The sequence below is a fragment of the Aphelocoma coerulescens genome, chromosome 3 (assembly GCF_041296385.1).
Source record: "Aphelocoma coerulescens isolate FSJ_1873_10779 chromosome 3, UR_Acoe_1.0, whole genome shotgun sequence".
Classification (NCBI taxonomy): Eukaryota; Metazoa; Chordata; class Aves; order Passeriformes; family Corvidae; genus Aphelocoma; species Aphelocoma coerulescens.
The window spans coordinates 52,301,012-52,314,753 of record NC_091016.1 but is presented as its reverse complement, the minus strand read 5'-3'; the positions used below and the strand labels follow the sequence as shown (position 1 = coordinate 52,314,753).

Sequence of the window (13,742 nt, the reverse complement as noted above, 5' to 3'; positions counted from 1 at the left end):
TGTAGTTTATTGACCATTACAGTACAGAACTTCTGTATGGAAGGAAGTGAAGCTATGTGCTGTATTAGGGGAGAGTTCTTAGCCTTGGAGTAAAATATACACAGGTAAATTGCAAATCAGCATGGAATTGTGAGCTCTTTCAATTTTGAATTTAAATGTATCCTTTTTTCCCACTTCCCAGGAAGGACACACCAGTTCATTAATCTCTTTAATATAACAGAAACTCTTCTTCCTTGAAACTTTTGTTTTAAGGAAGTAATCTTAAACTACTAAATGCATTTTAACTTGTAAAACTAGCTAACAATTTCATAACATTTACAGTTAATCTTCAACAACTGAAATGGTTGTTAAATATCTAAAAATTAGGAGTACATGTAGAACAACATCAAATGTTTATGTATTGTAAAAATGCATAATCCTTAAAAAAAGAGATTTTCAATTTTTTCTTTAAACAATGCTGAGCCTCTTTTAAATAAGGAGATTGGAAAAAATGTTTATTATATGGCCTATGGCATAAAATTTAAGATGGATGAGGAGGTAGCACATAAATCTTGAAGAGAGAATTAATACACAGTTTGTACAGAAATAGCTTTCTTGGCCATTTTAACATGGGTCTAAGGAGCTCTCATTGGTTTCAGCTTAGCTGAAACAGTAGTAAGAGTCATAAATGCAACAGTACCATCTCTGCTCATTCCTCTAAATGACTGAGTCACATTGATTGGGCTGCTGAGACTCCTCAAGATTCTGATGAGGAATTTCTGCCCTGATCACAGTAGTGCTGGTTTGTGTCAATCTCCAGCTGTACAGAGGTAAGAATGCTAATGTATACATGAAGAAGGAAATCTGAGGCTGCTCTTCCTCCTCTGTCCTTCAGGAATATTTGTATCTGTTACACATGTTCAGAAGTATCCTAACTAGGAATTTTTTTTAAACAGGTCCCTTATTCAGTGTAAATATGTCCCTCACTATCTACGCCAACGATTTGAAGATTCATCAGAAGATCCACTCCCAGAAAAAATGAGAGAATCAGTGGTAAGGCTTTTCTTTCATTACTTTCTGTTCAAAGCTCTCTCTCATCCATTTTGCCCACTGATGAACCTTGTAAATAGTCCCATTTAGTAATTTAAATTACTAAAAGCACAGATGATCTTTACGGTGAGGCCAGGAGCGAGAAGGGGGATACACGCCACTTTCCTTTCTGAAAGGCTCCTTTGAAGTGCTCTGCAACACTGGTTCTTTAATACAGTCAATGGGAAATGCACTCTTAGAGCTTGGGGAGTGGGGCATCTCTCATCCTAGTATACAGAGAACTAGTGCAGGTTCTGTGCACAGAGTTACAGCCTGGCAATCTGGTGTGTCCAAAGTAGGCTGGATTGTTCAACAAGCATTCAAAAAGGTGAGCAGTCTTGCCAAACTCCCAGTCTGCGCTGGAACAGGAATCTGTCCACAGAATTATGTGTGCTTAACATAGCCCTTATTCTTTATTTTTCTATGGCTAGGGCTACCTGTTTTTCAGGAATGCCTTTTCTGTGCCAGGAAATACTCTTGACTGTGTGCCTTCCACCCCAGCTGAGCCAAGTGGAGCACACTGTCAGACTTGGCATCTAGAGGTGGAAGAAGCATGTGAAACTGGGATAGTATGGGAGAGGGAGGTACATGCCTGGTGCCAAGCATTGCCATCTCATCATCTCTTCTTTACTTGGCAGGCTGTTTATTTACTACTGTCTGGCAGGAAGCTCTAAGTTTGTGTCAGCTTATTTCTCACTTCAGCATAAACATCTGAAGTGACCCATCTTCCTTTTTGTGTCTTTTTATATTAAAAAAATGTTTGCTGTTACCCAAGGGAGGTTGATCTTATAAGGAGTTCATGTGGGAAGATCATCAAGTTTCCAGAAATGCTAAGGGGTGTTTGACATTTATTACTCATGTGAGCTGTCCTGCTTCCTGGCTGCCTCCCGACCACAACCCCAACGCCTGCATCCAAGCATTTGCAATCTAGGCAGCTATTCCTAAACTTCTGAATGCTCCCTGAAAGCCAGGAGCATTCAGAGTTTCTGGAAGCCTTTTTTGACCTGTAGACATGGCCTGGGAGTCCATAGTTCCTACTGGCCTCCAGATGTCCCTTCAAAGGGATGCACCTCTCATGTACATCTTGAATAATTTCTTAGGCATTTTATAAGGTGTTACACAGCCTACATTCAGCATATGCATTGATCCCACCCTACCAATGTTTTCTACTTTTCTCTGCTAAGCCGCTGCTTAGATTGTAACTTTTACCATGTATAATGTTATTTTAAACTGCTTCCTCTAATAGGGCCTACATAAGATTAAGTGATATGGTATTTCTTGTTGCTTGTACTGAGCTACAGTTTCTTGCAAACTAAATTGTTTGCAACAGTTGATACTGGAATATAAATGTGCATCTAGAAACAGAGGAAAAAATTATTTTTGTTAAAATTTTGCTGTATTCTGTGGTATTTGTGGTGTGTAGGTTATTGCCATGGTTCATTGGCATTCCAGTCTTGTACCTGGGGACTGTATGGCAAGATGTAATGGAAAGCTTCTCTTTCCCCTGTAGTTCTGTCTTGCTGATGGTGCCTTTCTTGGAGGAGTACAGAGTCTGATCTCATCTGTTCTGCAGATGGAACCCAGCCAGGGGACTGAAGCAGTTACTGCAGCTGTCCACTTAACTGGTTCCATTTCACAGTGCAGAGGGAAACCTTAAGCAAGGCTTTAATATATTGAAAACAAAAACCAAAACAGTGAAAAAAATCTTCATCTAAGATCCTGTCTGTATTTTCAAAATGGAGTCATTCTGCAGACTCTCCAACTATTTTTATGCCAGTGACATGGACAGGGATCTGATGTCTTACACTAACACTGCACAGCTGCACTTGAGCCAATGGGGTGGAAGATGCAGAAGTACAGGGATGACTGTGCTGGGATTTGCCAGACATAGGACTTCAGTTCTTCTCTTCAAAATGTTTCGCTCCTGTCATGTTTTAGGATTAATTAAGTGGGCTTCCTGACACCTTTGCTCTCCAGGAAATACCTGGGTTTGGGAATTGGCACTTCTCTGCTCTCTATGTTTGATATTCCTTGCTGCTGCTGCTATTAGGCAGAGGCTGGTTTCCTTCAGTGTTGCTTGAGCTTGCTAGTGCTTTGCCACCTTTTTTTTATCCCTCTGTCTGTGCTTCCTTCAATCTCAATAAAAATTGTAAGCAAAAGTGTTTCCTTGCAATGTCAATTAGCAGTGCTAATTTTCCCACATTTGGAGAGCTGAAGAAAGAGAGGACAATTTCTGATTAATGTGGGCTCTTTGTCTAACCCCTGTGTTACCTGGTACCTCTGTCTCAGTTAAACATCAAGGAGACTCTCACTGCCATCTCACCAGTGCCATGCTAATAGAGCAAGTAGGGAAGAACTGAGGCAGGAGAAAATGCACGTGCATTGAGTTTGAGAGGAACACAATCAAGCTGCAGTCCCTGCTGGCTTGCTTCAGCAGCAGCAGTCATGTTTAGGATGTAGGACTCAGCTGACTCTTCAAAGCCAGTGTAAAATAATTTCCAGAACTTTTGTACGGGGATCTTCAAACGGTTCAGAAGCTGGGTGAAACAATATATCAGTATTCAGAAGAGATTTCATGATGATAACTCATTTTTTTTCTTGAAGTGCTCCCCTGCAAGGAAAGTATTCCTAACCCTTGTCAGTGGCAAGAGATGGCAGGATGCAGCACAAGCCAGCCTTGCCTTAGTCTATATACAGACATGTGGTCCAGATAACACACCATTTAAATAAGACCCATTTTAATCAGAAAGCCGGAGGCATACAGAACCAAATCACCTTCTCAAAGAGCTGAAAGCAAACAAGGTTAATATTGAAAATTAATGTGTTGTTTTCTGGATGGCTTTGCATTGATGTTAGGAGTAATAAATACAGCATCTCTAATATTTAGCTACATGACCTTTACTCTTTTCCTTTCCTTGAATAGCTGTGTAAGAATTGCCAGCTTTGGAAGCCTGAATTATAAAGCAGCTGTGATTGATAATTGACCATTCAACTTTGAGAATGGAGCTTCCTACCATTATAATTAATTTCTGTAGGCATCCACATGGCTGATTACTAGATTAAGCAGTGGCCTGAGGGTGATAATGTGTTACATTCAAACTCAGACTTCCTTCCTGGTCTGTAACACAAACATTTAGATAGCTAATAAAAGGATTAGTACAACGCTCCAAAAATACAATTGAAAATAATGATTTGACTTGATGATTTTTACCATTTTTTCCACATAAACATTTCTTTGATTCTGTAATAATAATTAAAACAAAAAGAAAGTGACACTCTAATATATTCTGCTTGTGAAATTCCCAAGGCATCAAAGGTAGCAATGTTGGTTTGGTTTTTTTTTGTTTTTCCTTCTAATGTAAAATGGAGACTGTAAAGTGGCTTTCAGCCCAAACTATAATAATGAGTATCTCTCACTGGAGAGATTTTATCTGTGAATAGAGCTTAATTTTTACATTTTTGGACCAATTGCAGTGAAGGACTCAATCATCACACTATAGGGCTACTCAGTATTCAGCTCATAAGTTCCTGGCCTTGGGAATGACATCCAAAATCCTGCTTTACACAGTAGGATCCAAGGTAGCCACATCCTTCTCAGGAGCTAGCTGCCTTCCACAAGAAGGCCAGAAGCCACAGATCCAGCCACAGCAGGCTGTAGGTGGATGCCCAAGGTTTTCTCCTGGAGGGTTGCTCTGAGTCCCCCTCAGCCAGAGATATCACTGCCCAGGGTCAGCCATTTCCTGGGGGACCCTGTCCCCTATGCAGTGAGATGGAACTGAAGCAACCCCTGCTCAGCTGTTAGAAGGAAAAAAGCCTGAATTTTGTGAGAAGCTTGAAAGCGTTGGCCACATCAAGAGGGAGCTCCTGTGGGGACCGTTGTGCAAGTCAGCAGCTGAGCAGTATCTTTACATTTTGAAGCAGTTCAGTGCAAGGGCAGAAGGACAAGCCTGGGCATACACGATATCTTAAACACTTTTAATATTGCCAGAAATGGAAAGCAATTGTCAAATTTGGGGTTGAATATCTAAATAATAATCATTTCCATAAAAACATAGGCCTTTTTCTGTATAGGATTGTCAAAAGCAATGAGAGCACTGTAAAAAGGACAATTGAAAAATGAAAGATGGGGAAGATGGGAAATACAAGTCCCGTGCAATATAATTTGTGTAATATGTTCCCTTCTGAATGTAATGTTTGAAAAGATTCTTTGGTCATCTTGTCCTGAATGGAAAGTTAGGATGCCACTTCTCCCCAAAACATGCATTGTTATCACCTCTGCTGATTTTACAGCAAAATTTTTAATATTTTACATAGTTTTATAGTGGCAGCTTCTTCAGTCATCTGACTGTGAGAGAAATTAGTCATTTTAATAGTAAGCCTTTTTGGTTGTACAGAAGAGCTTGTGAATATGGTTGGAGTGTGTTTGTTCTTAGAAGCTTGTTTTAGACTACTGAGTAGTTGAATTCAGCTGTGCAGAAGATGATACTTGATCAAGACTTTTCATGCTGTGTATTCACAAAAGGGCTGAAATAGTGCCATATAAATTTGACACTGCTTAACTTTCCCAGATAGTGCTTCTTTACATAGATTTTGTGTGCAACATCTTAAAAAATATCTGGAAAGGTTAAAAAAAATCATTTCCATTGCATGCATTGGTAATAATTCCATTACTCATTTTTAATAGACCGTGTTTTTTCAGTACTGCCCCACCTACAAAAACCACTTGAGTTAGAGAAGGATACACAACTTGCTAGTGAGAGAAAGTCTGAACTGAACAGAGAAGACCTGTGGGGACCAGCAGGGAGCAAAGATTTAGTCAGGGCAGAGAAGGCTTTTCCTGTGAGCTCCCTCATGTTGTGGTTCTTCTGTTGAACGCGACAGCCAAGGAGCAAAGCTAGCAGGGCTATGCTTTGAAAAGATGGTCAGAAGGCGTTACAAAGACCTAACTCTGCTCCTACACCTTCCCACCACACATAGTCCATGCAGAGTATAGGGCTGTCTGGAGAAGGATGGCTCTCAGAGAGGAGGGAACGCTGCTCTTTTGGAGGGATGTACATATTGCTGAGCAGCCTGGGAAGGGCAAAGACTGTGGTGGTGGCTTGAGATTTCAGCTAAGCCGGTCTCGAGTTTCCTGGGACAAAGCAACAGTACTTTCTGAGCCTGAAGGCTTTTCAGTCCTGCTGCATTTCAAAAGGCTGCGGCAGTAAGTGGAAGTGCTGATGCTGGTGACCTTTTACTGAGAAGCATCTTTCATAACAGGGAGTGATAGGCAGCCTAAATATAGAGGTTGCTACCAGTTTCCCCAGTAATTCGCAACCCTTCTGTTCTTTGCTTGTTCTGCTTGCTTTCTTTTTATCTCCTTTATTCCTAGGTTTGCCGTGCCATCATTATTTTAGTTTTTTTTTTTTTTCTCTGATGAGATACATTAAGCCTACCTAGATTGCAGTACCAGGAAGTCAGATGAACCTCTGGTTCTAACAAAAGTGTTGCTTTTCACATGTTATTTCTAGATATCTTTGAATAAAAGCACAAGTCAGTTTCTAAACCAAGAGCTACAAATCGTTACTCATTCGGTAACTTAGCAGCAGTATTGAGTGCTGAACCGAAATGCCCTTCTCATAAATCTAAGACAAGATTTTCATTTACTCACAAAAGCATTTGGGTCACCTCTGAAGTACAATTCAGAAGACCGCACAGATCACAAACTATCTTGTTTATTTGTTTACTGAGAATGACATTTTAATCACAAGAAAAATGTGCTCTAAAAACAGTGGTATTTTCCAACATCTAGAAACGAAGTTACTCCTACCATAGTTACAGATCTTTACATAAAGGCAGACATGTCCTTTCATTATCATTCAATGACACTAGAAAAAAGCCTTGTCTAAAATCCACAAAATCTTGCTGAAATTTGACTTCCAATAAAGAAAAACAGAGAATGGGACATGTCACTTTAGAACACAATAAATGTATTAATGTTATGTCTTAGAAGACATTACAGAAAAGCATGACTTGTTTTGGTAATGCAAGAGAAAGGGAGTAAGACATTTTGGTTCTTGCAAATAGGAAATGGAATCAGAATTTTGATTCCCAAAAATAATAGTCATAATGGAAAAGAGTTATGTTCCTTAAGCAGAATCAGATTCAGTATTAAAATGTATTGCTTTCATTTCTCCAATATTACAACTTTGTTATTTAAAAATATAGTTCAAAATTAGGCATGAAGAATTTAAATGTGATTACTTCAAAAAACCTAGAGTGTGAAGAAATAATTTCCCAAAGCAGAGTGGAGAAAATACTTTTGTATTACGGAGTGCCGATTAGCCTTATCACAATGCAGAGTGTAAGTAATTGAGAACAGAGTAATTTACTTAGGTTAAAATAGTGCTGCCTTACTAATTTTGTGTAAAATAATTATTTTCACAGAAAGAAATCTTGAAATCGGATCTCATTGTCTGCACAGCAGCTGCTGTTCTGTCATTTGCTGTCAGTGCCAGTACTGTGTTTCTGTCATTAAGGGTGTGTATCTATCTTTTTTTCCCCCTAAGGTATTATGTCTCTTACACAAAACCACAGGGTGCTTTAACTGGAAAGAATAGACGCTGTGAGAGGAGAAGTTAGTGAAAATGCATTTACTGGTCATGATAACACTATTATATGTGCAAAGCAGTTAGTTTCTAGTTATTTGTATTAATTTCAGTATTACTTATTTGACATCTTTTTCCTTTAACCTCCACAGCTCTTACAATAGGGAACCCAGAGGACAGACTGAATAAACCTGACATTTTGCATTTTTTCCTCCAATCATGCTGGAAAAAATTGATTAATTGTGGGTGCAAAACACATATGTCAAAATCCATATTCACCTAGAGTCAAGAATTTGAACATAGGAATAAAAATTAATTGCACAAAAATACAATTATAGAAACTTAAAAAATCTTTGAAGCATATATATAAAAATGTTGTTTGCAAATTATAACTCTGTTTCTTTTCTTTTTTTTTTTTTTGCTTTGGCCCAGCCATTTCTCAGCATTGTCCTGTTTGCTTTAGCGTGGACCGTGGGATTTGTAACACATTACATCCTTCCTCAGCTCCGCAAGCACCACCCCTGGCTGTGGATCTCCCACCCCATACTTAAAAGCAAAGAGCACCAGCAGCGGGAAGTGAGAGGTTTGTAATAAAGTTTTTTCTAAACAGTGGATGGAAGAACAAAAAAAAAATACAGAAGGAACAGAGCAGGGAGAATAAATTACGCTTTTACTTTTGAGTAGCACACATTATCTGATAGTTTTAATTTTTCCACTGCATTGCCAGCAGATCTGTGAACCTGTAGGAGTTGTCTTCTCAGGCCACTGCCCAGATGGGCTGAGGCTAGGCAGACACATCTGGAGATTGTCCGGTCTGATGCCCCTGCTCAGAGCAGGGTCAGCTAGAGCAGATTCCTCAGGGCTGTGTCCAGTTCTTAATATTTTCAAGCACAGAGACTATACAGTCTTTCTGGACAACCTGTAATAGCATTCAATCATCCTTACAGTAAGAAAGGTTGCTTTGAATTGTGGTATTTGGGTGAGGGGTTTTTTTTGTTTTGTTTTTTGGGGGTTTTTTTGTGTGTTTTTGTGGTTTATTGGTTCTGGTGCTATTTTTTTGTTGACATGGATTTTCAATTTGTACCCATTTCCTTTTGTCCTGTCACTGGCCACTACTGAGAACAGAGTGGCTCCATCAACTTTACTTTCCCCCATCAGGTATTTATACCCCAAAAATGCCCCCAACCAGGCTTTAATAAGATGCCTCCAAGTCTTTTTTTTTTTCTCAAAGTTAAGCAATCCCAGCTCTCTGTTTCTCCTTCTATGTTAACTGTTCCCATCCTTTAATCATTTCACAGGCTCTAGAGCCACTGTCTGATCTGCCTTTTATTTTTACACTACAGTACTCTTACTCGTTGTGTTGCTTGATATGATACAATTCATGCCTAATGCATTGGCATTCTACATAATTTAAAAACTTAAAAGATAGATGAAATTGAGGTAGTTTTTTTTCTACTTTCTGGCATATCAGCAAATGTAGTGCAATATAAGTGTTCTAATTTCAATTGTAACACTTTTAGAGAAACATTAAAATTGAAAGGAACTGAAATTTTAATTTAAGATTTGTTCTTTCTGGTGTCTGCTGGCTTCAGCGGGTGGTGCCTTGATACATGTGAATATCAGTCAATATTTTAGTATGTCGAGATCTGATTTCCTGTTCTGATAGAGTTATTTCTGAAGCAGGCAGCGTGCTTTGAGAAGCAAAGCTTCCCCCCCTCCACCCCAGCTCTCTTCTTGCCTTTGCTACCAGCCAAAAGCTTGCTTGTCATTTCTTGATGGATCCCACGCCTTAATAATTCTCAATATATGTTTCTGAAGTGTTTGAAGACAGCATTGTCAGAACAGTCTGTTGAGGGACTTTAGTCTGTTCTTCAACTAGACACAAAAGAGTTCAGATCACTCTCTGGAAAACCATACTTTAAGGATTTAAATATTTTTTACTTTTAAAAAATTACATGTTTCAAAATGATTACTTTCCAAACAAGGGTTGGGTATGAAAAAAGTACCCAAGAGACTTGATTGAAGGTTGCCTTTTAACTTTTACTGCAATATGCCAAGGAAAGTGTAATAGAAATATAAATATTATCAAGCACCATGCTCAGCTGAAAACAGTGTCCAGGACTTCCTGTCCCTGATAACCAGTAATTCTGCACTGTTTATTTCAGCACTTAGTTGTAAAAGACCACTGTAGGATTTCTTTGCCTTGTCCTGATTAAGTCTGTCTTCATTTGTCAGAAAACATTGTTTTCCTAAATGCAGTGACTCAGCATTTGAAAAGGTTGAAGTTAGAGACCTGCTGGACTTATTTCCACAGATAGGTTTCCTTCCATTTTCAGATCCAGCTGCATTTCTCATGCTGCCCACTGTGGAGAACAGGCTTTTTTGGCTTCTTTTGCAGTCCTCATTTATATGTGGCCCATTCCTGTACTTTGGGGTCTAAGTACTATTGTAATGTAGCTGGTGTTGTGTGTTAGAAAACAAGAGTAAAAAAAAAAAAAAAATATATATATATATATTTCAGTCCCTTAGGCTGCTGCAGAGGTTTTTTATCATGTCTGAGATGAGACAGACTGTGGAAAAGGTAATCCCTTTGATAGATCTGTCTGAGGGGCTGTCTTCTTTCTTTTGTCCTGTAATAAAAGTGTAGGAACTAAACTTTAAAATGTTCCCTGTTTGTATAGAAAGAGAAACTTGGAAAAAGGACAGTAGTACCCCATAGCTGTCAGGTGCAGACAATGAAAGGACAAGTACACAAAATAAGATGTCTGTGAGGAGTTTTTACTGCATAGATTTTAATTTTAATCTTTCTATTTTTTTGACAAGGGTAGTGCTATGGAAAGACAAATGACTGCTTGCAATTAGACAAACAACTGGCAGTGACAATTCCACAGGTTTATTCCTGGTTTTGTTGTATAGATTCTGGACGAGCTGCTCGAACTTTAAGGTGTTCCATAGAATAGCAATTATCAGACCGGTTCTTGTGATGCCCCTGTGAGATAACTCATTTATTACTTGTCATTGTCTTTGCTGGCTGCAGGACAAAAGGCTTAGGTCAAGGTGTATGAGCTTACAGTATAACAGATGTGTAGAAACTAGAGCAGGACTACATGAGAAAGAAACCCTGATATACTGGGCTATTTTTTCTTTTCCTACCTGCCCACTACTGCTTTTATACCTAAAGGTTTGTGTAAGCCATTTTCAAATCATCCACGTCTTTCTCTGGGGCCCCTCTGAATGTGAGCTCTTTTTTCTGTCTCCATTGTCTGAACAGATCTGTCTCTGCTCCTGCACCTACATTCTTTTTGGTCTGTGTGATATGCATATCTCTTTACTGAAGCTCGAGTTCTTACACAGAGCTCAGCTTTGGACATGGATGAAGATCTTGAGTTCAGGAGGGAGAGAGGAATGGGGAAGAACAGTTAGGTTCCAAAATGGACATTTTTCTGCGTGTATGAACTTCTAGGAGGTGGCCTTTAAGTAATGAAGAGGAAGTATTTTTATGTTACAGCAAGAAACAGAAGTTAATTATATTTTCCGAAGGGGAAATTTTGCCAAGAGCATTGCCTTAGCTTAAGGTACTGGCAAAGCATGACTGTCGGCAATTGAATCTCGGACCGACACCGGCAGGGAATCGGAATCGTTTGTTCAAAGGAGTGAGTTGGTTTTATACACTTTTCTAAGGCACAGGATTTCCTTACATGGCGTGACCTATCCCGTGTTGCCAGATCAGCAACACACTTCATAGGGGTCTGCCGTGTGACACCACCTCCCTCCCCCCAGGGCGCGGTGGAGACAAGCCTTTCTGTGCTGCGATGTGCCTCTGCCGGCAGGTTTTACAGCTCACAGCTCAATTCTCTTATAATTCCCCATACATGACTTCAATCTAATTTGGAAGGATTGCTTTTAGATCTTTCTCTTAGCCTATGCAATATATAACTGTGCCTGCAGAACACAGAAATCCATTGATTCAGCATGTTTTCTTTGTCATTGAAAAGGAGTGTATGGAAGAGGGTTGTTTTCATTTTGCAGGGATGATTATTGGAGATTCAGTAGCTGACATTTTTATTTCTGACTTAATACCAAGTTCTGCCGTTCTGTGTTTGCTATTTTTCCAATAACCTTGTTTAGCTGAGCTTTGAGGATAAAGGCATTGTTTTTGTCTGTGCACAAGTGTTTCTGCACTCAGTTCACCTAAGTTCTCATAGCAGTTGGATTGCAGGGAGCATTCAGTTCTTGTTTGATACTCATATTAAGCACTCTGGTATTGTTAGAAAAGTCTACTGCAAAAAAAAAGCTATTCCTTAGAGAGGAATGATGTGAGATGTGATCTTGGCAGATACTTCTTAGAGTGTCTGTTTAGGAGTTTTGGGAAACATTTATGACCGTTTCTAGCTCCTGATAATTCTTCAGTCTTTAGATCTCAAGGGGTGTTTCATTTATCAGTGAGGTCAGTGATAATTTACAGTCTAATGAACAGTGTTTTGCTACTATAAGATGGGGAAGTACAGGCACAGAATTCAAATGAAGTTTCCTAGGTGATTCACCGGGTCAGTGCCAGAGCTGAAGAGGGCCTGTCTGGGGTCATTACATCCACTAAAAGTATTATTTAATATATTATTTTGGATGACGTAAAAACTACCATCTAGCATGTGCTATCTTTTATTGTTTATGAGTGTGTCTCAGGAGTGCAGTTATAAGCAGCAAAACAGATACTCTCTAAACTCAAAAACCAAAATTACTTCTCTATTGCCAAAGAATTATGAATTCCATTGTTTCATAAATTGGTTGGTTGACTATATTTATTAATGTGAGCTAACTCGTGTCTTCTATGGTATTCCAGTGCAAAAATTGCTGATGATTTGATGACACGATCTGTTATCTGAATTTCCATTTCAGATGCTGCTCATCTGATGTGGTTTGAAAGGCTTTATGTGTGGCTACAGTGCTTTGAGAAATACATTTTATATCCAGCCATAATACTGAATGCACTCACCATTGATGCTTTCTCAATTAGTAAATACAAGAAGCTTGGTACACAGTAAGTAGATTATAACTCAAAGCATGTGATTAGTAGAATATTTGGGTTTAGACTGAAGACTGAGAAATTGAATTTGTTTTTAAATAAGCCTGTAATCTTGTCGCAGTTCGCTTTCATGCATATTAGTTCAGAATACAATAATCATTGGCTTTGCTGCAAGAAAAATGCAAAACTACCATAGCACACTAAAATACGTCTCCAGTGAGAGAGAGTGAAATTAAAAGATTAAGGAGCTATATATAGATATATACGGAAGGTCTAAATGTCAATTAAAAGCAAGGCACACTATACCAGGCTGCAGGTGTTTGATGGGCATAAACTCAGTGGGATAACTAGAATTAATCAGATGAAAATGAGGACTCTAGGCTGGATATCAGGAAACATTTCCTGAGGATTTTTAACACTGTGCTGTAGTCTCCCAAAGGAGTTATCAGAAGCTTCACCACACAAGTCTTATAAGGCAAGACTGAATAAAATATTAAACAATTTAGAAAGGTTGGTAGTCCTGCATTAAGTAGTTTGAGAAGGGTGGGGATACAAGTTTTGATGAAGTCTGATATTTTAGATATTAAGCAGAACTGGTGATGCTGATCCATGGTCTCACAGTATGATCCTTGCAGACAGCCTTTTATGGTAAGTATTCTAGTCAGTGACTTGCCTGCTGCGGATATTCAGCAGGCTTAGTGACTGCAGTATCCCCAGCGAGCAGAGTTTCTGCAGTCTTTTTATCAGAATGACAGTGATGCAGATGATAAAACAAAGAAACAGCCTTGGAATGTTCCAGTAGCAAGAAAAACTGCTGGGAGGTGGGGGTGAGTTCCTCCGTATTCATAATAATACAGTTTCTTAATTTCAAATATTAGATAAAAGAACTTTGGTGTAAAAATTGCATGTTGATTTAATTATTTCTCTCTCTTGAGGAGCAACACAGCTTTAGGAACTACACAACTACAAGGAAGAGGCAGCCCCTGCTTTTAGGGTTGACACTTGGTCTAGGGCATTAGTCAAATTTTCTGCATATTTCTACCAGACAACTACTTTTCCAGAGA

At 39.0% G+C, this 13,742-nt stretch overlaps 1 protein-coding gene across 1 annotated transcript in view; it reads left to right on the top strand.

The window, feature by feature from the left end:
• The window catches only part of PCNX2 (pecanex 2), a 151,250-nt gene that overhangs the window by 64,318 nt on the left and 73,190 nt on the right, over positions 1-13,742 (top strand). Inside the window, exons 17-20 of the mRNA XM_069010280.1 lie at positions 936-1,032; positions 7,495-7,587; positions 8,088-8,238; positions 12,552-12,693. Coding sequence (XP_068866381.1) covers positions 936-1,032; positions 7,495-7,587; positions 8,088-8,238; positions 12,552-12,693 — 483 coding nt within the window. The remainder of the gene's footprint in view (positions 1-935; positions 1,033-7,494; positions 7,588-8,087; positions 8,239-12,551; positions 12,694-13,742) is intronic.